Source organism: Dicentrarchus labrax, unplaced genomic scaffold (genome assembly GCF_905237075.1).
Source record: "Dicentrarchus labrax unplaced genomic scaffold, dlabrax2021, whole genome shotgun sequence".
NCBI classification, from domain to species: Eukaryota; Metazoa; Chordata; class Actinopteri; family Moronidae; genus Dicentrarchus; species Dicentrarchus labrax.
This window is the reverse complement of record NW_026136719.1, coordinates 15,393,924-15,421,205: the sequence shown is the minus strand read 5'-3', so window position 1 is coordinate 15,421,205 and position 27,282 is coordinate 15,393,924. Positions and strand designations below refer to the sequence as shown.

Sequence of the window (27,282 nt, the reverse complement as noted above, 5' to 3'; positions counted from 1 at the left end):
TGGGCGGAGTAAACATTCTGACTGGGTAGTGAGCAGGTTAGAGGAGCCAATACATTGAGGGGGTTGAGTATTTGAATCTCATCAATCACTTCACAATTCTCCGCTCTCTCTGTGGCCATGTCTTGTCTGTAGCTTCCTCCTCCCTCCTGTACAACCTCCCTCTTCGAGTGGATGAGTAACGTTTTGCTCTCTCACCACACCCACTTTTACAGTGTGAATGTGGGGCACATAAGAGACATGTCTCAATATATGTGAAGTTCTTTTTTGGTTTGTAATTTACCTTACATGTTTAGCCTTTTGTGCATTTTCTAGCATTTTGTAAATGCCCTTGCCATATTATGTGATTTTAACTGGTGAGGGGATTTGTTCTGCACCTCTGTAGTCCGGTAGAACAACATTTTAGATGCTGAAAAAAGCAATATTCACAGCAATGATAGAAAAATCACGAAAGCAAAACACACTTATTCTAGTAGTAGGGTAACTTTTTAAACCGCTTTCATAACATGCCATTTTGTTTAGGACTGTTCACACGGGATTTGTGTTATCATGGCAATTTGTGAAAAACCAACTACCTGCCCAAATAGCAGAAGGGCATCATGTTTTGCACAATAGGAGGGTCAACTTATCTGTTTGTTGATGGTCTGAGATAAATCTCAATCACTGTTTCGTAATCACTGAAGTAATCATGTCAAAATCCAGGAAAATTAATATATTTAAAATTAAATATATATGATTTGCAGCTTGATTCCATGAACTAACAACATATACTGTTTAAATGTGGTGTTGTACATTAAGGAACAGATCTTAGCCAGGTGTAACACCTGACAACAGTCAGAGTAAAACTTCAATGTTTTTTTGAGACTGTAGAGACATACTTAAATCTCTCTAAACCTATTCACAACCATTTATCTGTCATATCCTGTTTTTGTCTTCCAGCCAACAAAGAAGGTTGCATCGTTCCCCAGCTTTGTCGATGGTAAGTCTGCGCACCTGTTTGGTGATGAAATCACAATATTGTAATTGTATGGAAGCATTCCAGGTATTACTTTGCCTTCGGTCTGTCACATCACAACCTCTGATATAACTCTTCCAGTGCTCTTTGCCTGCCTCTGGGCGGATGCTAGGCCTAATAATGTGTGAGGGGTTTAGCTGCCTGTCTGCTTCTTCAGATCATGACAGTACATTGTGTCCCTGAGTGGGTGTCACAGAGTCCACATCTACATATCACAGACACAGATTAATCTCAACCCAGCCTCCCACCAGCGCCGCACCTCCATCAGCTCACAGCCAGTGGCCATCTCACTGCTCAATCCCACCCAGCCTGTTATTGCCATCTTTCCATCTCCAGAGCAACAGTGTTTGGCTTTATATCTCCACACAGCATGTCGACTGCAATGATTGAAATACCCTCTCCACTACACGCCCCGACCCTCTCAGTCGACTGCACTCTGTCCTGCCCTATGTCTCTCTGTTAATCACCATCCTCTCTGCTTCTCCCTGGCCCAGTCCCAGGACCCTGCGAACCAGAAGACCTGATTGATGGAATCATCTTTGCTGCTAACTACCTGGGCTCCACTCAGCTGCTGTCTGAGAGGAACCCCTCCAAGAACATACGAATGATGCAGGCCCAGGAGGCTGTCAGCAGGGTCAAGGTACTTGAAAACAAACCCGCTCACAGCCAGCCACACTGGCTCACGCATGCAAACACATACATATCATGTTTAGTTTTTGGCCTGAAGATATCCATATCCATGTTTCTACTCAATCAGCAGGCTATGTGTTTTCAGTTATGCTCTTTTTTTTTTCTTTTGGAAGAGCTGCACATATTTAAATGAGGCTCCTTCACTTTTCTTTTTTGACCAGAAAGTCCCAGAAACTTAGCTCAGGAACTAATTGGCAGTTTCTGCTGCAGGGACTTTCCAGGGGTTTCCAAGAACCTTTTAAGAAACTCATGAACTTTACCTACATTTTAACTGTAGGAACCAGTGACAAAAAAGTTTTCTAAGTGATAAAGAAGTTCCTGGTTTGGGTGTAGTGCTTTCTGATGGCTCAGGAACTATCAGGGTGAAGTTTGCAGAGCTAAATGTCACTGATTGGCCAAACACAAACACCGCAGCTGCTTCAATTTGTGTACATAAATCACAAAATAATGAAGCACTAGGCACCCCTAGTATTAATGTTAGGATGAGGGATGGACATGTCTTGGTGTCTTGTTAATATCATAAACAAAGTAATGAGAGTGAACGAGCCAAGAGCGCAGCAAGCAAATGAGAGAGAGCCGTGGTCGAAAGAGCTAGTAAATGAATGAGAGAAAGGGAGGGGTGGCGACAGAACAGAGAAAGAAAAAAGAAAAACAAGTTAGTTTTCTAATTGTTCCATGGCAGTTACTTTCCAATAAAACACTGAAAACAAGAGTTTTTAATGTCTTTTTTCTTAATTTATTACACCAAACCCAAACATCAAAGCACAACAGGATAACTGCTTTGTTGTTTTTCTGTGTAAAAATGGTGTTTCTAACAGCGGTGTAGTTTTTTTAATTTGTCATTGGTGTAATTTATGTATTTACGGTTCTTCAGATGAGATGGAATTGCATACAGGAATGTGCAAAAGACTTAAGTGCTTTCCTCTGGTCCCATAATTCTTGAAACTATTTTGCACTTTTTGTCACTTTGTGTCTGACGAACTGTCAAGATAAAAAAAAAAAAAAGAGTCAGATAATGGATTAAAAAACAATGTCTGTGTTTTAGGCAACAGAGTCATCCTCTTGTGGTTTGTAATTTGATGTTTGAACAGATTTTGTAAGTTGGACATACTGTAACTTGGTTTTTATTATCAGTGTTTATTGATGTTAAAACAGCTCTCATCCTACTATTGATGTAACTGTAAACTACACAAGTTGTAGCAGCCTTGAGGTTTGTGTTTGACCTGTAAGTGACAGTAAAGAAAATTTCTCTGAGTCATGGGAAAGGACTATCACTAGAGACTTTCTGGGGGGCAGCAAATACATTTCCATTGTGATTCCTGAGTACTTACAAAGATTCTTTGTCAAAAGTTCCTGCAGTGGACAACAGTTATTTTAGAGCTTATTCCCCTCTTACTTACCCCAGGCTCTTAGGGGTGTTGTTAAGATGTGTTTGTTCACACCTCAGGAGACGCCATCTGATCAGTGTTGCTGGTTCAGAGCCGGTTGTATATGATGGCAGTTCTCTCTCTTCTCCCCAGAGGGGCCAGCATAATGTTCCAGTCGTCTTGTTGTTATTTATGCTGCATTGGTAGCACACAAATACCCAGAAGCCCTGCAGGAAATATGTCCAGCAGCTTTACGTGGCTAATACTGTATGTTGGTTGATCAAATTTGTCATACAGTATCTGAATTCACTTCTCACAGCAATGGACACATGAAAGGGAAAATAGTATTTCCACAAACTGAAGCAGATAAGTGAGACCTCGCTATTTCAGCATATTGTTTAAATGTTTTATTATTTGTATTTAATAGCTATGATAAGGTATTTTTAGGTTTATGTCTGGTCCATTTTGCTCCTAGTAAAATTTACATGGACATCATTGCAGTTTGCGTCTAGAGTCATATATTAGGCATGAGTGGTCTTTTAGGGCAGCTAAAGAACTTGGCCAGATTGGGCCACAGGGCATGTGTTTGACACAGCTGGCTGGATAATGGGACTGTTGGCATGTGAACCTTATATTTCCCTTGTTGACACTCGCTCCCTGCTGTTCACTAATGTTGTTGGGATGGTGATATTCCAGTGGAGTTTCAGAGAAATACCGTGGATGGTACCCGTGCAGCATAGAGGAGCTCGGCTCATATTATTTCTGATTAGCTTGATTGCTACTCAAAATGTCCCTCTTTGAGGAAAAGGTAGACTTTCAGCTTTTTTACATTTCTTAGACGTGGACTTGTGTCTTGGGTGATCAAAGCACATTGTTTCGTGATATGATGACATCATGCGGCACTGATGCTCTGGTGCACCACCGTTGCTACCCAGACACCAGTCTCTTTTATCTCCCTCTCATGTGAACACAAACTTGGCTGTATTTCTAAATATTAAATGACCTGCCGTGTAGTAGTCTACTTTTAGAAAGTTGCATGCTGTAATGAGATTTGTCACTGGTGAGATGGACACATGTGAGTGTGGTTGTCCAGTGGGACATGTCAGGAATTAAAAGAGTAGAGAGAGAGAGACATAGAAACTTAAATTGCTATATGTGTCTTAAGTCTGAAATACTAGGTCAAGTTTCAGGATAAGGTTCCAGGCGCATGATATTAGCAAACATAAGATTGGCTTTGTCTCTATTAAGCCACATTTTGCCAGTTCCTTATGTTTGGAAACTGTAAGTAAATTAACATATAGTTTGGTCCTTTAATTAAGAGATGATTAAGGCCATGTCCTTATACTTCAGCAGCACTACCACTTAGCCCTACCCTTAAATTTGACATGCTTCAGTGTAGTGTAATCTGTCCCACTTCTACTTAGGATTGAGGTTTAGTGGTCCTAACGGGAATCTTAATGTATATCAAATTGGGGCTGAAGAGAGCTAGAAATGGCTACTAATGCAAGTATTAATTATGCATGTAAATCTGTTGGAATATGATGACATGATTAATAAGCAGTTGTCTAGGCCAATACAATACTTGTTTTGATTCCCCAATTTGAGGAATATAAACTACAAAAACATTTCTACAACATTACATTTAAGCAAAGAAGTCCAACTTTTCAAATACTGGATGTTGTTAAGCACATTTCCTGAATGAAACAGGTTAAGTTATTAAATCATTAATGTTCTGCATCCGGTGCCAACTTTTGACTCTTGGCAGTTTTCGATGCTTGGTCCTGCAGACACATTCCAAAGAAGTATATTTGATATTGAGCCACACTCGTTAGGCACAATGTCAACATCATAACTTGAATGTGGCATGAAAAACAACAACCTAAAGTCTGTTGTTGTCAGTGAAATCACGTTTTGTAGTTACAGAGTCAACCATAAATCCCTAATAAGTCCATTCTGAGGGCTCACAACACAATCAAAGGGCATTCTGAAACAAAGAAAAGAGTGACAAGCAAAGTGACAGAGAGTCTGGAAGTCTTTTGGTCCGTTGACTGGTTTCAGTCTAAAAGCCCTTTTCACTACAACGAGGATGTCTACTGGCATCATTTCACATCAATCCAATCTGTGTTTGGTTCTTCTCTCACTCACTCACTCTCTGTCCTGCACAATTGCCTTGCCTGCAAAAAGTCTTGTCAGGATGAAACCATGGCAACAGTTAGCTATCACCTTTTAGTGCTTTTCCCTTGCTTGAAACAGGTCCATTGAACAAGAAACCGTCCATTATCTCCTTTATTTGTCCCTCGTGGACAAATGAGTATTTGTACAGCAAACAACATTTAATCTTTGACATTGAAATGGACATGGTCGACTGCATTCAAACCAGATCACACATGTTGTAACATGCATCCAGACTTGTATGTTTGCTCCAGATTAACCCAAACAAGCGCACATATAGTGTACAAAAGCACAGGAACACACTTAGACCCTGTAGTTCTGAACTGAGCAAGAAGAAGTATGCCAGGTAAATTGTCACAAGGCTATATAGGTTATTTATGCAGATCTTTTCGGCATGATGTTCACTCTGTTTGATGTAATATTTATGCAGCTTCACCCCCCCCCACTCACTCTTTCCTGCTGTCTATCTCCTCCCTGCTCAGCTCCTCCTCAACAGAGCAGTAGATGTTGCTGAAAGCCTCAGATGTCTGTCTTGCGTGAGAGCTGGTCACGGAGGAGGAAACTTAAAAAAAAACGAAAACCCGAAAAAGACTCTTCCCTTTGGGCTGTTTTCTTTGCTCTTTTTTTTTTTTTTTTTTAAACTAATACTGTCTTAGTGGGTACAGCTTGGCACAGCGGCTCGGGCAAACATCCAGTCTCACACAAATGTAAGGAGGGTCAGGATCATTTCCTCTTGTCGATGGCAGATGGAGAGAAGAGCAGTAGCTCAGCTTGAACTTTATAGAGAAGGGTTGATTTTGAAAGATTACAAAGTACCCCAAAGGATTATCTGTGTAAGTTCAACCACTGTAGGGCCGTCGCCAAGAACAGAATTACTGATGAACTAATCAAACACATTAGCTGTGTAAAACTGCCTCCATGTTGATCTAAGCTGTTTAATTCCAAACACAGTGACTTTACTTTTTTTATGCAGCCCAGAGAACAAACCCCAAGCTGTGCGTTTAAATCCTTGCTAGGGGCTTTATCCCCTCCCCTGCCTTTGTGAGCGTTGTTGATTGTTTTCCAGCAAGTCTGTCCTGGTAATAGCGTTTAGACTGTGACATGAACATGGAAGGTGGTAAGAGCAGGGCCCATATACACACAGCCTGAGCTATACTTTGTTTTCTTTGTTAGCTGCTATGCTTTTAGAAATGGGAGCCATACCATCTGTCTTTCTTTTGGCACTTGAAATGTCAAACTGATAAGAAGAAATAAACCATAAATAGACCCTCCATATGGAGCTCTATGTAGATGTCAAGAGTGCAGCAATAGTGTCAAATCATGTCTGCACGCTTGTGATTTGGTGTGTTTAAAAAGAGAAAAAGCAATTATTACCCTCTGTAATTGCTGTTTTGATTTGTATCTGATAACCAACACGGCTGTGCAAACGCTATCTCCACAAACACACACACAGTCACACACACACACACACACACACACACACACACACACACACACACACACACACACACACACACACACACACACTTCCTCTCTCTCTGTCTCTCTCTGTCTGTGTCTCTCTTTTTCTGAGAGCAGCGATAGCATAGCACACCTGCTGTTTGGTTTTGGGCTTTACTGTCTTACCTTCTTTTATTTACCTTCTTTATTTCCTCCTCCTCTCCCTCCTGTTTTTTGTGCTCCCGTATCCGCTGACCTTGTCCCATCCCAACGCCTGCCTGCCTGCCTGCCAGAGGGTACAGAAGGCTGCCAAAATCAAGAAAAAGGCGGTGTGTAATAAGCAGAGCAAAAGGAAGACCCTTTAGCCACTTTCCCTTTTTCACCTTTTCTTTTCCATTTCATTTGTGCCTGTCTTTCTGTGTATCCTCTCCCATCTGTGTCACATTTTTTATGTGCATTAATTTAGTCGAACAAATCTTTGTCAGCCTTTCCAGAGCTGAGACAAATATGTTTGGTTTTATATGAATGGCTATGCATTTTCGCACTTTTATAAGTCTATATAATATTTTACTACAATGTCTGTTGAAATTTCTCAATATCAGCAAACGTGGACTGACAGATTTTACCCAGACACATCATAAAATGTTCTTGTAAAAGGACTGATTGAAGGTCAGCACAAAGGCACAAGACTGAAAAGCCAAATTTAATACCAGCACATTGACTTGTTGCATTGACCACTGTGACCACAAGGTAACAGAAGATATGTGAGCAGGACACTTAAGGAGAAGCTTGTGTCTCTATTATTTCTCTGAATAGTTTGCACAGTTTCCTCACATTACAAATGTACCAAGATAACTGGGAATGACCACAGAAATCCAAATAATTTGTTTTTGCTAACAAGGAAGAACAACACACTGAATAAGACAAGCTTTTACCTGAGGGCAAAGACATAGAGCTTCATTGTATCAAGAAGAACAGCAAGAAACATCACTTGCAAAGGTCCTGTCATCAGCTACTAGTCTAATTTGTGTTTACAAACAGAGAGTACTTTTCACGTTTTGTACTTCAATTTCTGTTACCCTCAAATAAGTTAAATTATTTATTTGGAGATCCTAATTCAGGATATGCCTATTTTTTGTGTTATTACCACAGTTCTCATGCTATATATCTCAGTTCATAACTTTCTTCTTTACACTCTGGTGAGCCTGAGATACAGTGGTTAGAAGGATCATCCATAAACAACCTCAGCTATGACTACATGCTTTTGAGGCTTAATGTTATGAATAGTTAAAGAGAGCTTAAAAGAAACATTGTATAACAATTCATCACTGTTTAAACAAATGGTTATTAGTGGGATGCTGTACATTTCTGGCCCCATTTTGTTGTTTTGTGTCATATTTCTTTGACTTCTTTTGTATCTTTGCATTACTTGACATCACAGTTTAGCTCTAATCAAACATGTCAGTGGTAAATATCAGGTTTTAGCATCTAAGAAGAAGCTGATTCTTCCGATTAAATCCACGAGACGAGTTGGATTTTGAATTGGTAGTATGGCTGCAATCATAAATGCTATGCTAAGCCGAATGAAAACCACACACCTTTTCAACAGACAAAAGGCGCACTGGAAACTTGTATTTCTTAAATTAAAATATACAACAGCACATAATCACATCTTTTTCTACTCTGTGGTTAGTTTTTGTGCATCTTCAGTCAGGATAAAAAGTAACATTGCAAGCCACAGCCACAAATAAATAATTCACCATTTATTACATTATGTATTTAATTACAGCTATACGTGTTTTATTCATATTTTTAGGATTATTGCCTTATTTTGAAATGTATCATGCAATTTTAATTAAGCAAAATCAAATTATAATATTATTAGCTTGCACTACAAAGTGATTAGAGGGAAATGTGTGCAGGCTTGTTCTGTGCTGAAGCTGCATTGCTCTCACTGGCAAAACAGCCAGCTGGTAAGGGTTTAGTGTTAAGCTGTTTCTGGTGTCCGTGCCAGCTCGCCATCCTCTTGCCAAGACAGTTGATGTAAAGTAACACCACTGCCAAACGCTTTCTTTTTCTGCTTTTTTCCACCTCACCTTTTAGACTCAACAACCTGTCCATCTAACAGGCATTTCCCTAGCTGGACCCTAAACTATACATGCATGCATTTTGGATATCTAAACTAATACTCGGCTACTACTACTACGTTTAACACATAAATTCATGCAGTTGTGAATAACTGTTAACCATGAACAGTAAAAAGTAACAGTAAAAAGGTGCAAAAAGTCAAACCAACTCTTGTGTTTGTTGTGTCTTTCCGCAGAGCGCAGACGGAGATGCTCAAACCCTCACCGAGGTTGATCTGTTCATCTCCACCCAGAGGATCAAAGTCCTCAACGCAGACTCACAGGTAAATACCAGCAAGGACACTTAACGTCATGTTTTATGTCCAAAATGTCTTTTCTCACCTGTGGGAATAAAAGCTGTTTACCCTGACAGTACCTCAGCCACCCGCTGAGGCATACAGGGCTACACATCAGGGGAGTGTTGTTGTGTCATAGTTGACATAACAGCAGCTTAACTGTTGACATAAACTGCTTCTTATGAAACACCACCAGTGATTGTTGTTTATTTATTTAATCTCATGATGTCACCGTTTGACTGAGGGTAAGAATAACCTCTGCGAATCCAAAATAATGCTGCACGTACATCTGCGCATGGAGGGTGACTCGGAGAGCAACGTTTCTTCATATATTGACCATATCTCTACTCAATAAGTCATTTATTTAAAGGCCAAAGTTACAATACAGACTACATGATGTTTTTTTCAATTATTTGACAGACACACAGTCAAAAAGTCAAAATTCAGTCAGAAGTTTGACTTTCTGAATATCTTTATGAATGAAAAATCACATTTATTTGTCACATTTTTTTTAAACAACGCTTCTCTCCTCTTCTGCAGAATCTTTGTTAAAGTTTTTTTTTGCCCTTTAGCTTTACAACAAGCAGCTGTGTGACGCAGCGGTAGCGGCCATTACAGGAGGTGTCTTGTTAAAAGCAGAAATGGTTCTGAGAGCTTTGCAGTTCTTGGTATCATAAATAGAGCTTTGTGCTCACAGTAACAGTTAAATGTATATGCGATAGATGATTCATTTGCAGTATTTCAGTCTGAGCTGCTGTCTGGCCTTGTGTGTGTGTGTGTGTGTGTGTGTGTGTGTGTTTGTGTGGGCAGCCGCCTGGCAGAAACTAACGTGCTGCAATGCAGTGTCTATCTTTCTCCCTTTTCCATCTGGTTGCCACTGGTCCTGGCACTCTTAAGAGAGAGATTTTTTGCAATTAAAAGGGTTGATACAGCTTGCCTGGGGTTTCTGACATTGATTCATAATAAGAACAACTCCAAAGGTGGGCTGGAACAACAACACTAATTAGCCTAATGGAATAAAAACACCCGACACAGTTAATGAAGTGAAGTTAACTAAACTGAAATGAAATTTAGCATATTATCATTAAACATGAACAAACACAAGTTCATCTCAGCGTACCCACTGATTCCATATCTTCTCTAAGTTGCATTTCCATAGATGTGTTCAGAAACAATGCCTCATAAAATCTACATTACGACACAGGACAATTATTTGGCTGAGTGAACAAACATGATTACACCATTCAAATCACTTCATTTCATCAACACAAACACTCTGATATCCAAACCCCTTCTGAGTTTTTTGCGCACCTGTTCATTATTTTCGGATGAACATGTACTCAAGATCAAATTTTTTGGGGCGTTATTGGGCTATAATCCGATTATACACCAGTTTTGAATTCAATCAAAAGTAGGCCCGTATGTTTTCCATTAACAATACTTTCATCTCACTCTCTGCGCTAAAAGGATAATGACAAAGAGAGGAGAGGAAACAAATATCCTGCACACTGGTATTTTCATTTTCAAATATTACTGATCAAAGGAAACTGACTGTTGTCAGAAGCAGGATAATTACTAGTAACAGTTGCAAAATGTTTCTCAAAGCTATGGTAGTGTGTATGGTAGAGTAAAATATATGTTATTGCATAATTTTGTCAGTTAAAATGTGTGATTTAGTATTTTGTTTATTTATTGGCTCCAGCGTGGGCTCACCAGCACATGTTTATAGCGCATATTGTTTTAGTACCATGTTTATCTTGGTCCAGTTGTAGTTTAGTTTTTGTGGTGTAGTGATTTACTCTACTGAGTTGCTCCAGCGTGTAATGAAGCACATTTTAACAATTAATAAAAACAAACAACCTTTAAGTAGCATGTGCATTGCATTGCTGTTGCAGTAAAGTCGGTATTTACAGTAATAAACACAACTGGAAATCAATGAATGAAGACCTGCATTAATAGCATCATGAGCTTCCTGGTAGTTGGACCGGAGATGCTTCATTAAATTTCTCTGTGTTGGTATATATTTTTTGTTTCAGATATTACTTACAGGTGGATTTGAATTGATTATATTTTGGCTTGATCGATCAGCTTATAAATTCACAAACTGAAACTTAGTTGTATAATGAAAACAATGTTTAAGGGTGGGCTTTGCCTTTGATGTATGTGCATTTGGCTTATTTGCCTACAGGAGACAATGATGGACAACGCGCTCCGCACTATATCCTACATTGCCGATATTGGGAACATTGTGGTCCTGATGGCGAGACGCCGAATGCCACGCACAGCCTCACAGGACTGTATTGAAACTACGCCCGGGGCACCCGAAGCAAAGAAGCAGTACAAGATGATATGCCATGTCTTTGAGTCTGAAGACGTAAGTGTTTTCAAGTTTAAAGAACCTGCTGTGTCTGTTAATGTGTTTGTGAGAGAAACTGTCTATTTTACATGGCTGGGAGCAGCTGAGAGGTTATACTGATGACAGCTACTAAAGGAAGTCACATTGTTATTTTTCTGTCATTATGTAAGAGGACTCATTTGGTTGATGAATCCTACATCTAAAGATAGTAAAGAGATGACAGTTATTCCTTTCTGAATGTTATTTGATTGGTGGATATTATTTCAGCTCCCCAGTTATCACCAGTAGTAATGATTTTCATTTTATTTGTTTATCCTGAATTAAATTTTTTTTAATACATGTTTGCTCCACCTTACAGATGTTGTTGCTTATATATATATATATCTATATATAGATATATATATATCTATATATAGATATACATTCTAAAATTCACTGACATGAAATGATGTACATTGGCTGGCAATTTTTTATTTATTTATTTTAACACAGAGAGCTGCTGCTTGTCTTGTTGAAGCACATTCAGCAAGACTTGGCAACATGAACAGTGTTGCACAGAGGAGCCAGCAACTCAGTGTCCATTGCCAGTCAGTATAAAGGCTGGACTCCAATCTGTCCTCTCTTCATATAATTGTGCTGCCAGGTTTTAAAGGCCGGCCAGAGTTATAATAGAACCATTCAGCCACTCATCCATCAACTTATAAACTGTTTCTGTTATTGTGGCTCCACTGGCTGTATGCAGTGTTTGCCTAGTTTTGACTATTTATTGTTCTGCAAAACTAATTCACAGTGGATTGATTCTGAGAGTTTGGGTCATTACTGTCTGCAAATTCTGCAAGAGATTTATATGAAAGAATAAAATTCAATTAAATAGGAAAATAGCTGAAATACAGCTTGCCAAAATACGTACCCTCTTTGCTCTCTTGATCTATCTCTCATAACCAAGATAAGTCTTCAGGTTTTTCATTTTTAACTTTTTACTCATTTTACTTTTTCCCAACATTTACCTTCCTTGGTTGTAAATGTATTTTGTGTCAAGATAGATGTTGTTCCCAATTTATTTTCTACTCATCCCCTGCAGCCCTAACAGATGAACTCAAGTACGCCTTTGTCAAAACCACCTTTAACTATTTATCTTATGTAAAAATAGATATTGTTACAATAGTTCTTTCATACAAGTCATACAGGTCCCGGAAGTGTCTAAATGTTTAGATGTCCCTCTCTTTTTTGTTTGGTTTCATAAGTACTGCTTTGTGTGCCTGAAGATGTCAACCTTTTATCCATTAGTTTGAACTATTTTGAATTTTTGCTCTTTTAATAACTGGGGATAACAGTTTTAAAGTCCTGGACTTGTGTGACTGAAATTGTACATCATTCTATCACTGTAGTAAAGACAGACCATTAATTTTGTGTAGCTTTTGTTTTCTGCCCCTTGTCTTCATTAAACTTCATTCCTCCTCATTGAAACAACAGGGAAGTGTTCCTGTCATTTCTGCTCTCCTCTCACAATAGGAACAAATAGCTTTTGACAGTGAAAATCAATTTATATTATGCTTTAACATATTCTTGGTACACTCAATGCCACTATTGTTTGATGCCACCTGATGTTTTTTTAACTGTATTGTTATTTATATACAACTTACTGAAGGTTAGCTTCTGTGGATCTAACAAAAACAAGATCACAAACACATGTTTATGTCATGATTCCTACTTTTCCTGTCTGCAGGCCCAGCTTATCGCTCAGTCCATCGGCCAGGCGTTCAGCGTAGCTTACCAGGAGTTCCTGAGAGCTAACGGCATTAATCCAGAGGACCTGAGCCAGAAGGAGTACAGTGACATCATCAACACCCAGGAGATGTACAATGACGACCTCATTCATTTCTCCAACTCTGAAAACTGCAAAGAGGTTGGTCTGTATGTGCAGTACATGCATACATTTCTTGCATCTTCAAGCTTTTTCTGCAGATGTTTGTTGGTTTGTGTCAGTGCCTGAAAAGAAATACAAGACACCGTGAGACTTTACGTGTGTAGCTCTCCTGCTGCAGGGCCATTAGAGAAACACACAAGTATACAGTAGCTGTTAACTAATTAGACAGATTAAGAGGCAGATGGTACAGTAACATTTACCCAGGGCATGTCATCTCTTGCCTTTTTAATATTGCTGTAGCATTTCCTCTTTAGCTAACACTGTGCCCTGACAGCGTTACTGGAGGCTTTTGGAGAATTAGAAACCGTGAAACAGTTTCTGCTGCATGAGCAGAGAGGCTGCATGGGCACTACCACACAGCTGCTATTTCAGAGGCACACCAGTAATTTCTAGTGCTGGGGAAACTGGGCTTTATTGAAGCACTAATCTTCCTTACCAACTGTGTTGAGAATAGGTTCATTTCTCATGGCTTCATGTACGCTAGTCGCATCTTTTGGTTAAAAGAGTTGGAGCAGGAAAAACTTTTTCTGCATTAAGACAGGGTTGAGATGTGCGCAATACTTGGATCTGTTAAGGTCAGGGAATTCAAATGTTAATGTAATACATCTCTATAAATAAATCACTGGTTATCTTTTAATGTGTATGCCTTATAATAATGAATAATGCCGTATAACATATTCACCCTAAATAGATTGGTTGGGATGTAGAAGTCACATCTGACCTGCAGCACAGATAAGCTTCATTGTTCACTGAGATAACGTCAGGTAGAGGTTTGAGGTGCAGATTCTGTTCATTAAGATGCTGTAGAAATGAATGTCTGATATAGTACTATAATACATTTATAGAGCACTTTAACACAACTATCAAAATCCCTCTGATTGGAATGGGCAATACAGACTAGTAATGGATATCTATTTTTATTTTGTGATATATCATAATATAGTAGATTTTGTGGAAATTCAAGAATTCATCTATTCATACATGTAATATACAGACATAATTTAAGAGATCAAGGTACTTCTTAATAATGCAACATTTCTTAAAATCCAATATTTAAGTCAAGTTTAAACAGCATTGGCTGCAATTGTCTAATGCAACTAGAAATATTAAAGGTATAGAAACCTCGACGTGTACTGTATGTATTGAGATATTTGCCAGATGTACAATCTGAGCTCCAGGTCTGCTATTATTCCACAGATTTCTGCTCTGATCCAAGGTAGGGAGAAAGAAAATGTAAATTTTCTGACAGGTATCAAAAAGAAATCATAATGTTTTAAGTGAAATTCTCAGCAATGTGTATCTGAATCAGGTGCTTCTCAGATCTGATGCATTTATTTATTGATGTATTTTATGTAGAAACGCCTTTCAAGTCAGCCAAGGAAACTTCACAAAACCAGATAAGAGTTAGAAAGATAATGAGTTATGCAGATAAAAGTTGAATTAAACAGTTAAAAGGATACATCATAATAAATACCTTATGAAGCACCAGGAAAGGCTAATCGAAAGAGGTAAGTTTTCAGTTACGATTTAAAAGAAGCAACAGATGTGTTAAGGAGAAAAAAGCAGAAGCACACTGATGCAAACAGACTGTTTTTGACACTTTTGTGATCTCAAAAATCAAAATCAGTCAGTTATCAGTTTACTCTAGTCATATAGTTTTAATTACAGTCGCTCAGTTTCTGTGTATGATAAATGACATACAAAGTGTGTCCTCCACTCTCTTTCCCTCTCCACAGCTGCAGCTGGAGAAGAGTAAAGGGGAGATCCTGGGTGTGGTGATTGTGGAGTCTGGCTGGGGCTCCATTTTGCCCACAGTTATATTAGCCAACATGATGAACGGCGGGCCAGCAGCTCGCTCTGGCAAGCTCAGCATCGGAGACCAGATCATGTCCATCAACAACACCAGCCTAGTGGGGCTGCCACTCGCCACCTGTCAGGGAATCATTAAGGTACAGAGACGCTGAAGATGTACACAACAGTGTGGCTGAAGGAGTGAAAGAGGCAGTGATGATATGGAATTAACACAAATTCTGTAAAACTGAACAAGCTTTTTATGTTTGTGTGTTTCTATGGTGTTAAAGGGCTTGAAGAACCAGGTTCAGGTGAAAATGAACATTGTTAGTTGCCCTCCTGTTACCACCGTCCTCATTAAGAGACCAGACCTAAAGTATCAGCTGGGCTTCAGTGTCCAGAACGGCATTGTAAGTATGAGTCTGAGCATGTAGGTTGGTTGCTTGGATATTAGTAATAATACAACACTTTTCAAAACATAATTAAAAAGTACTGCTTTTTTTGTGTTTTTCTCATTTACAAATAATTAACTTTAGTTGTTGATATATTTTCTATTGGTACCATACAGCATGTGCATGTCTTAGATTAATCTGTTCACTACTGAAGAAACAGTGTCATTTGCAGTGTTGTGATAAATTGCTGCTTTGCCTTGAACAATATACACTGCAATCCCTGCTAAAAACCCAAATATGTTTAGCAATCAGTGTATCATTGTTTTTCACAAGTAAACTATCTCTTGTAACCTCGCAGTCTCGATTTCAGATGCCATCACGTATCACTGCCGACATTTTACCCTTCCAGTGGTATTAATTACTCTCTATTCATCTAAAATGCCGATAACATGAGGACTTCCATGTCTGTGTTGCCTGTCAGATTTGCAGTCTGATGCGAGGAGGCATTGCTGAGCGAGGTGGGGTCCGTGTGGGTCACAGGATCATAGAGATCAATGGGCAGAGTGTGGTGGCCACAGCACACGAGAAGATTGTCCAGGCCCTGTCGAACTCTGTTGGAGAGGTTAAACTGATGCACACACACAAACACGCACACACACAAACACACACACACACACACACACACACACACACACACAGGACATTAACATAGAAATATACACATTTGCAAATATGCAGCAAATATCTTTTAACTATAACTATATATAAAAGTCAGTTAATTACACTGTATAGAAAAATAGTGTATACGGGTTACATATTTAGTTATTGGGTACTCATTTTACAAGAGTCTGAGAGTCTCTGAGAGTCTGTCTTTGAAATCATTCAGTCATTCACTATTTACTACCGGACCCCAGGAAGACTTAGTGACCACTGTGTTGAAGCTAACGGGGAATAAATATTCACTGCTCTGTGATTTCTGTGTGGATGACTAAATAGTGTATGAAAGGCAAAATCAAAAACTACTGAGGTCATTCCTCTCACCCAGCTGACATCTAAATTAACCTCTTTTAACTGTCTGCCCACTGCATGTTGGTAGATAAATCTTGTTTAGTGACCATCAATTTGACAATACGTTTTATGTTGCATTGTGGGATAATTTAAGTCTGCTGTATTTTCATAATCCAGCTTCTAGGCCATGAGAAATACAGAAATTAACACAGTGAAATTAATGTATTTATGACAGTAAATTAAACAACTTAGGTGTTAACTGCGTTGTTTCGGTCCCTAAGATTAGTGGTGAGCGTGTGTGGGTGCGTGAGCAGTATGAGGTGTAGCTGTGGAAACAAAACAAAAAGTCAAACAAAAGCTGAAAGCTTGCTAATGCTGGCGGGGATGGAGCGAGATGAGAGCAAAGCTGGGCTGTGGTTTTTATCCTGTAGGAAAGCTTGGCCCAAGTGCTCCACATGTGGCTGGCTGCTGCATGGTACCTTCAAGGACACATAGGAAAAACAGTAACTTGTCCACCACATCCGCATATCAGCAGATCAGGCAGGGGCCGTCACAGTATAGATTTCTAGCTGCAGCAGGTAGAGGTGTCAGGAAGAGGCAGCTAATAAGTACCAGGTGTGCTCTCTTGCATTAATCACAAACACACACACACACACACAAACTTCAACCGCATGACATAATCTAAGAAAACACTCAGATGCCTTTTTATATGAGATTTTGTCTTTTTCTGTCTCTCTCTGCCAGATTCACATGAAGACCATGCCGGCAGCCATGTTCAGACTTCTAACAGGACAGGAGACTCCTATGTACATATAAACAATGGCCAGGGACCGCTCCACAGGACAGGCTGTCGGCTGTGATTGGTTTAACTTACGTGGCAAACAAAGCTGATCAGTGACTGGAGGGGGGGGGGGGCGATCGCTTCTCCCTGTCGATTCATTTTAATTTTTTTCTTTCTTTGAGCTGATGACTTCAATTCTTCATCATCTCTTCCCCTTGTCTGTGCTAAACATGAAACAGCCATTTTATTGACACGCAACGCTTTTTCCATCTGATCAGCTGGAGAGACTGTGTGTGTATGTGTGTGTGTGTGTGTGTATACTGTTTGTTATTTATTTGTCCTGTATGTGCTCTTCTGTGTCACTTCAGTGAGATTGTGTGGACGAACTTATCGAGCGAATGCATCACAATTTATTTTTTTATATTCATGTAATGCAATATGATACTTCTACTATACTACTTGTATAGTTTCATTTTCTTCTCTTTTTATTTATTTCTCATGTAAATACATATTTTGCTAATATTGTGATTAAAGCAGTGGGGAGGGAGGGGCCACAGCTGCATTGTAAATATTTATTGAATCTTGCTGTTGAATTGAATGACGGCAGACGCCGAAAATCATCGTATTGGCCAGTGAAAAGGGGAAATGAGTTAAGTGTTTGAAATGTTGGGTTTAAATATGCTAAGTTGACATAATGTACATGTGAATCAAACCAATGCTTGCAGCAGGGGTTTATGGGAGAAATGCCATATCCTTTTGATTTTCTTCATTATATGGCAATACACAAGTTCAACCTCTGAATGGCAAGATAAATCTTTTCTAAATCTCACGTACAAACACTCACACATTTAAATAACAAGCAACTGAGTATAACTATTAACATGCATTAATTATGCTTTTGATATCAAAGTCACATGTATGAAAAATGAAGTTTCTTTTGTGTGCTATTCTACTGTATGTTCATCTTTAGTGTTCCTGACTGAAACTCATGCATACTATGAGCGGATTGTGAATGTAACTGTGTTGTGTGAGCTGTCCCATTGCCATAAGCAGTATTAGAATGTCTGTACATAAAGAGAAACTTGTCTCGTATTGTGCTCATGTTAAAAAAAAACAAACAAACAAAAAAAACACACACAGGTTTAGTCACCGCAAACATCTTCCCACCTGTATGTTGGCTTTCAGTCTTGAGAGGGAAAGAGAGAACTGTGAATCACACACTGTGACAGAAACAAGCCTTACCACCGAGTAATGGTTTTACAATGCATTGTAGTAAATTTTAACCATATGAACATTATCTGTGTGCATGCCTCGTAAAGTAGTATCATGTCATTGTGGCAAGATAATAAAATCTGAGCTAAACCTGGCTGGTTTTTCTGGACTGGATCAAACCCAAAGACGGACTCTGTCAGAGGTTGGATTTTCCATATGAAAGCGTAGTCTGGGCACTGACTAGAGTGATTCGTCTGTTTCTATGGGAGCCCACTGCTATTAGGAAAAGAAGAGAAAAAAACGTAGACATGATGAAAATAAAATGATAAGTCAAAATTATGTCTTACTGTCTCGTAATTAAAAGTTTAAAGTTAAAAGTTGGACTTGCTTTGTAGGATGAAATTTAAATCTCTTAATCCTCAGTAAATTGACATTTTTTACTTGTCTCCTAATTTTGCTTTCATAAGACTTTTACTTTCAGCCTGATTAATCAGGTTATTTCAGGGATCAGCAACCTTTGCTATCAACAGAGCCATTTCTGTCCAAAATCTGTCTGGAGCCGCAGCTTTAACTTCAAATGCAAATTTCTCGCAGCAGACCAAGCATACAGATTAGCCAGCAGCATTGGAAGGAAACAAGTCTGTTGATTTTCCCCTGAGACTGTTTTTTTCTTTTTTTTGATTTAGAATCTATAGCTATCCTAGCTAGTAAGATTTAAGACTAATAGTCACTGCTGTTGAGGTCTGGCAAAATATAGAGGAAAAGACAAGAAAAGACAGGACGTAATGTATGAGCACATTTTAGCTGACAAAATGTTAAACCCTTTTTTAATCTGTGTGTAATGGCTGTATATTTTTACAGTTGGAGAATGTAAGAATCACTTTAGGCTTACAGCTATGATAATGTTAAAAAATAACTGTTATATGTTTCCATATAATGTTTTGTGAAAGCCACAAGGAGCAACTGGAGAGGGGATAAAAAGCTGCAAGTTGCCTTCCCCTGGGCTATTTCATTGTAGGAGTTACTAGATGTCACACACTAGGAGCTACCTATGGATGCAAATTTTAGAATACATTGCAGAATAAAGCTACAGAAAGACTTTGGAGAAGATAAAAACGTATTAAATCTTTGGAAGACTACTCTGCTTTCTTTCTGTGAAGTTTAATTGGCAGTGGCATTATTGATTAATATTCCTGTTGATATAAAATGGTGTGTATGTATTTCTTGTTTACTAACTGCATGGAAAGATTCATATATAGTACAAATAATGCACTATTAGTATGGAGAATGAAGATTTTGCTATACATTTCCACTCTGAGTCTCTAGTTCCCCCTAATGTCTGCTGTTAGGTACTGCAGGGCCTGTGAGAATGAAATATAAACAAGAAATAATTCACATTTTGTTTTTAATTTTATCATTTAAAGATTTTCTTTTACTATAGTAACTGTTTGTAAAATCATAATTAATGTAAAATGGAGCAAAACCTTAAATTATATACAATCATCAAACAAAATGTTGGTTATAAAACAAAGTTGAGCATCATAAAATAATTACTCGTACCATTGGATGCTAATTACATCTCTGGCCTGCAGGCAGTAGAGCAGTCAGTTCAAAGTGCTGTCCGTTATTAGTGTGTCTCTTTGAACTAGCTTGGTTATCTTTCATAGGGTCAATGTCCAGTTTGTGCCTGCCATGCTGAGTTGCTCTGAGTCGGTCAGGTTTGTTTCACTGCAGAGGGTCAGATTAGGGCTTCTGGTCATTCTTGTCACACTTTAACATGACCTTTATCCCAAGACCCTGACGCGTGGTCTCAAAGGCCTGGACTGCCTGCTCCAGAGGGAAACGGTGGGTCACGAGGGGCTTCACGTTCACTTTACCCGATGCCAACATAGCTATAGCCATCGGCCAGCTGCAACACAGAGACAAACATTTTACTCAAGAGTTAAACTTCTGTGATACACAAATTACTCTATGACCTAATTATCCTGTAAGATAACTCACAAGTGGAACTGCCTTCAACTTTGCTTTAAGACATCTGCTTATAGAACAACAATTAAAGGATATTGTCTTACGTGTTGCAGTAGCGGAAAACCCCTCTGATGTCCACTTCTCTTACAGCAGCATTGATCAGAGGAACAGTGGCCATCTCAGAACCAAGGCCCACCAGCACCACCACACCACCTGAACGTGTCGACTGACAGAAAATAAAATAATAAATTATAACCTGGATTATTTCATCTGCAGATACTGAAACTTTTTGCTTTATTTATGCTTCAGAGTGAGTAGAGTATAATATAAATAACAAGCTGATTTTTTACTAAAGTTAAAACAGCAATACCACAAACTAAAAGTATCATAAGTACCATATTATTATATATTAGAATATTATGTATTAACATGCAAGCAGTGTGTTACTGTGCCAATTTTAACTATTTTATAGACTGTTGGGTAGTTTAATCTATAACGCAATCTGTGCAACAAGTAACTAAATCTGTCAGATAATTGTTGTAGAGTTGAAGCTGCATGTGGTGGAAATACTCAATTTAAGTACAAGATCAGTATACATTATCAGTGTATTAAATATCTGACAACCTAACACTTCAAGACATACACTAATAATGTGATTATAAACACGTTTTGCAGCTTGAAAGGAGCTTTGTGTGTTATAATGTGTGTTATAATGTGTGTTATGCACATTGAATGCAAAATTGTAAGTACAGTGAGTAAATGTACTATTGTCCTAGTGCAGATCTACTTTATAATTCTGAATACAGCTTTAAATGTTCTTTACTGAAGTTAGTCACATACATAGATGGCAGTTTGAATGCTGCTCTCAACGCCAGTACATTCAATAGTAATGTGAGGCTGAGCACCCAGCATGTCCTCTACACTCTTGGCCAGCTGCTGGGGTCCATTTTCTCTCTTCACTGTCAGCTGGAAGTCTGCACCCAACTCCTTGGCCATTGTCAGGCGCTCTGTGGACAGATCTGAACACAGCAAAGGTGGATTTGTGAACAAAAGTTAAAAAAAGACTGAACTCAAGCTGCTGCCAGAATCTGTATGTTGTGTTATTAAGTCATTTAAATTGAGATTAGGGCTGCACAGTATGTTAAAAAATCTATGGTATTGTAATTAAACAGATATTTCAATATGATTCACAATTTAATTTTCACTGAGAAAAACAATTAAAATGTGACCCAAACAAATTTTGATTTGAAAAAAAAAAAGATTTGTAGGCCAGATTAGGATATTGCACTAGGCAATGTTGCAATTTTGATAATATTTAGATTAATTGGGCAGCCCTAGTTGACACAGATGTTTATAAACTGTGTGTTACCGGTGATGACGACCTGCGAGGCCCCCATTGCCTTGGCAACGAGCAAACAGACCAATCCAATAGGGCCTGTGGAAAGAGAGGAAATAAAGAGTCTGTAGAGTGGGTTAAATATCTGACAACCTAACAGTTGTGATTATTAACATGTTTTAAAGCTTGAAAAGAGCTTCATTATATGTCATGTCTCATATTGCTTAACACAGGCATCTTAAATATTCATTAGCTTGTTTTCATTACATATAGTAAAGGAGTTGTTAAATATTAAGTCTCAAGGTGCTTAATATTTACAGGGTGCACTAAGGTTCAGCAGTTTTTCCCAGACTGAAGTTTTGTTGAGTCAGTATGATTCTCACTTTGGGACTATACCCACTGAGTGTTATATTAGATTCCTTACTTGCAGCAGCATGCCACTCAAGTAGAGTACCCTGTTTATATTAGTTTGCGGCATGCCCCGAAATGCAGCCTGTCGTGTCTTGTTGATGGAATATCCCAACAAAAGTCTTGTGCAATTGTGTGAGTTAAATAGTTTTGGCTCATTTTTACCTGCACCACAGATGAGCACGGTGCTGCCGAGGGTCACGCCGCCTCTGCGACAGGCGTGGATCCCCACAGACAGAGGCTCAATTAGAGCTCCCTCCTCAAATGTCACATTATCAGGCAGCCTTGATTGTTGGGGGGGAGTCACAGAGAGAAAAGAAGAAGAAAGACAAAGATACATGCAAAGGTTAGGCAAGAGAGTCAGTTGGCAGTCAGACATCAGACAGTTGTTAGGTAATCTCTGGTGCAACACCATGAAATCCTGAGTGAACTGTTACTTGTAACAGAAGTTGGCACTGTGCTTGTAGTATTGGCACAGATTTCCATCGTCGGGGGGTGTGGCACAGAAGAAGATGGTAGGAGACAAATTATATCGTCCGTTTTTGAAGAACTCGTCCATCTCGCGTGGCACACCTGGCTCAATGGCCACCCTGTCACCTAAAAAAATAAATAAAAATACAAGGTGAAGTTTACAGCCTTGGATGAGTTTATACAGGTAACTCCTTTGCAGTGTGGCTGAGTAAGACTGAGTAGGACTAAGTGGCTCCTTGCATCAAAATGATGTGCTGTGAATGCATATATTTAAATACATGTATGTCTCTGCAGGTACAGTTCGTAAAATAACCAGAGTTGACATAAGTAATATACCCTTTTTGAATTAGAAAATAAAAATGGTTGAAATGTCAAAGTGTGTCAACTTTAACAGAGTGACAGATTTCTGAAGTGCACACTGCATGACTCACTGCTCTTCACAGCCCTCAGACACACACACCACTCACCCACTTACCTTCTTTAAGGTGCTTGACTGCTGATCCGACCTTCACCACCCGCCCTGACGCCTCGTGCCCCAGCACCATTGGTTTTGTGACCACGAAGTCCCCAATCCGGCCATGCTGCCAGTAGTGAACATCTGATCCACAGATTCCAACAGAGTGCATCTGGAGCAAAACCTCTGGGTACAAAACATGACATATAAGACAGGGACACAGTGAGGATGGTGCAGTACTGACTGATGCAGTAAGAGGGTATGCATTGTGTCATTTGTTCAGCATATAAATGAGGCAAAAAAAGGCAACTCAGTCTATTTTCTAAGCAAACTACTGACCAGATGGAATTGAAAATCTGTTACAAATATCTATGCAGTGCATTAGACTTGACACAAGCTGACTCAAAGATAATTTATTTACAAAGATATACTTCTATAGGAAAATAAATGGAGCTGAAGCATTTTGAAACTGAGAAAGTTAACTGGATTGATACATTGCATTGAATTAAACCTTAAATGATTAAAAGCTTATAAATAACGTCCCCACATATTCTGGAAAGCTTGTTTAAGTGGCTTATAAACTATTTATTATGTCACACTGTACCATTAGGTCCAGGCTCCGGAACGGGACGCTTTTCCTGTAAACAAAATGCAAAAAGTTTGCAGTCAGTTTAATTCACAAAGATTGCAACTAATCGTCCCATGCAAAAGGTAACATGTTTGTGGTCGGTCTCCTACCAGACGGAGGTCTCCCTGGGCGTGCAGAACCACGGACAGATTTCCCTGCGCCATGACAGATGTAACGTTGAGCTGAAAACACGGTGGAGACGAGAGTCCGCGTCCAAAGACTAATCTCAGACCTGTTTCTGACTTCTGTCAGAGTCAAAGTACAGAAAGCACTCGCTGCAAGCTTCACCTTCCTGATACTGGGGCCGGTACCAAAACAAAGCATGTGATTGGCTGAACACCCGCGGAACAGTCCACTTTGTAGGGGTGACCGAGGGGAAGACCCAACACCGCGGCCACGTAAAATAAATAAATAAGTATACTGCATTCATTACATTACTTGTAACTGTTACTATTAGTCTATGTTATCGTGAATTATGTTTATATTATGTTGTTATTTATTATAAGTTGTAATAAGCAAGGAAACCCTTCAACTTCCTTTAGTCCAATACGATGAGTAGAAAGCAGGCTCTTTATACTGAGGGCAACCTGGACACAGTTTATTGAGTTTGTTGTTAAATAAGTACACATTTTAGGAAGTTGAAACTGATTTAAATGAAGTACCTGATATGTTTTTGTATGAATTGTACAGAATTATGATATTTCTCAAGATAATGTAACACATGTAAGATTAGGGAATATGTTAGGAGGATAAAACACTTACAAAATGAGATTAGCGTTAGTTATGTTTTCCATTTTATTTTATGTATTCATGTACACTACATAAACACATGCAGGTAGATAATGTAAACATTAAAAAACAAACTCATCTGCCAGTAAAATAAACGTGTTTTTCTCTTCATACATGTTTGCTTATGTGTGTGGCAAACAGCAATGGGCTTTACAGTTGGTGCATCGGAAACACAGGGGATGGAAATCACACAAATCACCAGAGTACTTCTGCAGGTTGTCCATGTTGGTGTACCCTGTAGTGAATATAACAACAGAAAAAACAGAAGAAACTTCTTCCATCAGCTGTTTCATAATCTAAATGTTGACTGCACCAGAATAGGGCTGCAAATAACGAACTATATTAACTATCGATTCATCTGTAAATCATTTTCTCAATTAACCGATTAGTCGCTTGGTCCATAAAATGTCAGAAAAGATGTTTCCCAAAATCCAAAGTAACGATGCTCAAATGTCTTGTTTTGTCCACAACCACAAGATGTTAAGTTTACTGTCATGGAAGACTAATGAAACCAGAAAATATTCACATCTGAGCAGCTAAAAAAATAAATAAATTTATTTAAAAACGATTTAACTGATTATCAAAATAGTTGTCAATTACTTTAATAGTTGACAACCAATTGATTAAATGTTGCAGCTCCACACCAGACCTTCAATACACATCAGTTATGTATTATTATCTTATAAGAAACAAGTAGAGACATTTTTCTCAAAGATCTTACAGTAAATGGTAATAAATGTTTTTACCTGTAAACATGTTACTAACTGGATAATCCTGCAAATGACCACATAGAGGGGCGTCACTTTCTGATGAGTCTGTGTCAGGTGGTTCAGAACTGCCAAAAGAGTAAGCAGGGACTAAATTAGTTTACTGGACAGTTTGCAATCTATTGAATTCCACTTGTAAATATTTACAGTGTAAACTTAACATACTTGTTAACGCTGACTCCTTTTTCACTGTGCTCATCTTCTGTCTGGCAACTGAAACTCTTATAGGAACCCTGTAAAAGTCCAGTTAAGGTGATTAAAGTAATTTACATGATCTTCTTTTGTGTAAATTCTGTATCGTGGTGTATTTGTACTTGTACCTGTGCTACTGACTGCTCATCTTCACACTCCCAAATCAACCTCCCAACCACCTTCCTCACCTCTTAAATGATAATCAGAGAGACACGGCATGAGAGATAATTCATAAAATTGGTTTGCTTTTAAATTAATCAATCATTAGAATGATCACCAACGTATTTGTGACTCTTTAACACAATAGTTCAACCAAACTGGTCCCTTTAAATAGTTTTAAGAGACCGAAAGAGGTAAAACTTTCCAGGATTTAACAGCAAAAAAAAAAAAAAACCAATATGAAATATGTTTTTTTCTCATTTCCTGTCTTGTTGATCATCATGCAACCCGTCAGACTTATCTTGGGCCCTCACTGTTTCAGTATGTTTAGTTTACAGTGAATCAATATACATATAGTTGCACTCACCATCCTGTACTGAGGCTGGAGGTAGCACATAATGACCAATGCACACAGACTTTACGCTCTGGCGCTTCTCACAGGCAGACAGAAACAAGCTGTGAAAAACCACCACGTTGTTCCAAAGGTAATCTCTGCTCTCAAATATCCTGAAAAAAAAAAACAGAACTAAAATTATCACTTTGAGGGGATTACAGAAAAAGTGACTTGATGTAGGTGATTAACCTGCAGTTCTTCATCAGGCTCACCTCCGAGTATCAGGACATGAAGCATCCTCACTGAAAAGGTAATCTGCTGCTCTCCAACCAGTAATGGACCCACCCTCCAATACTACAGGAAACATAATATATTATGACCAAAAGATCAAAAGTGTACGTCTAATTTAAATCCAGATTTGTGGCAGTATTTTTCCTTTTTTAAGTGAGTTAATTATGTTAACCTGATAAAATGTTAGTGGCAGCATGAATGTGTCTTAGCTTACCTATTACATAAGCATGCTATTACCTACTAACGATTAAATTAATAATACAGTTAGCCAACATTATTTGGTGATATAAAGTGATCTAACTCGTAGGTTAACGAGCTAAAATAAGAGGTTACTTACTCCAGAAGTTGTGGCATCCCTGAGGCACACTGCTTGAAAACCAGGCAGACTTCTTCCTAAACATAATGTTAGCTACAGTCCTCGTTAGCTTATCAACGTTAGCTAGTAACAGTAACTAGCACTGAATACCAAGCGTAATAAAACCTCCTCAGCTTCCTGTCTTTGTCTTTGTCTGTCTTTTGGTTTTCTCAAAACCTCGCTCACTCTACCACCGAACCATAGACATAATATAACGTTATGTAACGTTAAGTTATATATTTTATGTGTATTTGTCTATAAACAGGGGCTCTGTCCTTTGGCGCTCAAACGGCTCTGCTGCATTTAAATGTCGTCGAAAACTGTCGGAAATTACGGAATCCGGAGAAACGGATGACGAACCAAACTATTAAGGTAGGACTGTTTGTGCTTATTGTTTAATGTTTCGGGGTTTTTTTTAATCTGTTTTTTAAAAACAGTAAAACTAACAAATAGAAGTACTTAAAATCATAACCACCGAAAGAAATTTAGCGATTTGCCCAGCAGTTTGCTAGTTAACTAGATACAGTGTTTTTCCTTGGACATTGTTTAAAGTACAGCTG

At 38.7% G+C, this 27,282-nt stretch overlaps 3 protein-coding genes across 6 annotated transcripts in view; 1 reads left to right on the top strand and 2 right to left on the bottom strand.

Annotated features, from left to right (window-relative positions):
* The window catches only part of apba2b (amyloid beta (A4) precursor protein-binding, family A, member 2b), a 62,656-nt gene extending 43,932 nt beyond the window's left edge, over positions 1 to 18,724 (top strand). For 3 of the 4 annotated variants that reach the window (XM_051379376.1, XM_051379375.1, XM_051379377.1), the window contains 10 exons: positions 937 to 976; positions 1,507 to 1,652; positions 6,975 to 7,010; positions 9,005 to 9,091; positions 11,292 to 11,477; positions 13,186 to 13,365; positions 15,123 to 15,335; positions 15,468 to 15,587; positions 16,051 to 16,191; positions 17,322 to 18,724. In XM_051379376.1, the coding sequence (XP_051235336.1) occupies positions 937 to 976; positions 1,507 to 1,652; positions 6,975 to 7,010; positions 9,005 to 9,091; positions 11,292 to 11,477; positions 13,186 to 13,365; positions 15,123 to 15,335; positions 15,468 to 15,587; positions 16,051 to 16,191; positions 17,322 to 17,393 (1,221 nt within the window). In that variant the 3' untranslated portion in view covers positions 17,394 to 18,724. The remainder of the gene's footprint in view (positions 1 to 936; positions 977 to 1,506; positions 1,653 to 6,974; positions 7,011 to 9,004; positions 9,092 to 11,291; positions 11,478 to 13,185; positions 13,366 to 15,122; positions 15,336 to 15,467; positions 15,588 to 16,050; positions 16,192 to 17,321) is intronic. The other variant, XM_051379378.1, reaches the window with a different exon arrangement.
* Positions 18,725 to 19,958: 1,234 nt separating this feature from the next.
* On the bottom strand, positions 19,959 to 24,120 carry sord (sorbitol dehydrogenase). Its single transcript, XM_051379391.1, has 9 exons — positions 23,946 to 24,120; positions 23,812 to 23,845; positions 23,229 to 23,393; positions 22,720 to 22,879; positions 22,448 to 22,566; positions 21,908 to 21,973; positions 21,379 to 21,557; positions 20,643 to 20,764; positions 19,959 to 20,479 (listed from the first exon to the last, which is right to left on the bottom strand). Exons 1-9 carry the CDS (start codon positions 23,997 to 23,999, stop codon positions 20,314 to 20,316), a joined length of 1,065 nt encoding a protein of 354 aa, XP_051235351.1. The 5' UTR covers positions 24,000 to 24,120; the 3' UTR covers positions 19,959 to 20,313.
* Positions 24,121 to 24,606: 486 nt separating this feature from the next.
* terb2 (telomere repeat binding bouquet formation protein 2) lies at positions 24,607 to 27,011 on the bottom strand. The gene is made up of 7 exons (XM_051379392.1): positions 26,705 to 27,011; positions 26,349 to 26,430; positions 26,110 to 26,249; positions 25,712 to 25,773; positions 25,557 to 25,624; positions 25,371 to 25,459; positions 24,607 to 24,859 (listed from the first exon to the last, which is right to left on the bottom strand). Exons 1-7 carry the CDS (start codon positions 26,766 to 26,768, stop codon positions 24,747 to 24,749), a joined length of 618 nt encoding a protein of 205 aa, XP_051235352.1. The 5' UTR covers positions 26,769 to 27,011; the 3' UTR covers positions 24,607 to 24,746.
* Positions 27,012 to 27,282: the final 271 nt, after the last annotated feature.

What these genes read in the sequence shown, in the direction of transcription:
- sord (XM_051379391.1), bottom strand. Translation starts at nt 23,999, where the DNA reads ATGGCGCAGGGAAATCTGTCCGTGGTTCTGCACGCCCAGGGAGACCTC. An exon ending in AGTCAAGCACCTTAAAGAAG is followed by an intron (nt 22,880 to 23,228) that starts GTAAGTGGGTGA and finishes TTATTTTTTTAG; the next exon opens with GTGACAGGGTGGCCATTGAG. An exon ending in GCATTCAAACTGCCATCTAT is followed by an intron (nt 20,765 to 21,378) that starts GTATGTGACTAA and finishes ATTTTCTGTCAG; the next exon opens with TCGACACGTTCAGGTGGTGT.
- terb2 (XM_051379392.1), bottom strand. Translation starts at nt 26,768, where the DNA reads ATGTTTAGGAAGAAGTCTGCCTGGTTTTCAAGCAGTGTGCCTCAGGGA. An exon ending in AAAGGAGTCAGCGTTAACAA is followed by an intron (nt 25,460 to 25,556) that starts GTATGTTAAGTT and finishes CTCTTTTGGCAG; the next exon opens with TTCTGAACCACCTGACACAG. An exon ending in AGTTAGTAACATGTTTACAG is followed by an intron (nt 24,860 to 25,370) that starts GTAAAAACATTT and finishes TATTCACTACAG; the next exon opens with GGTACACCAACATGGACAAC.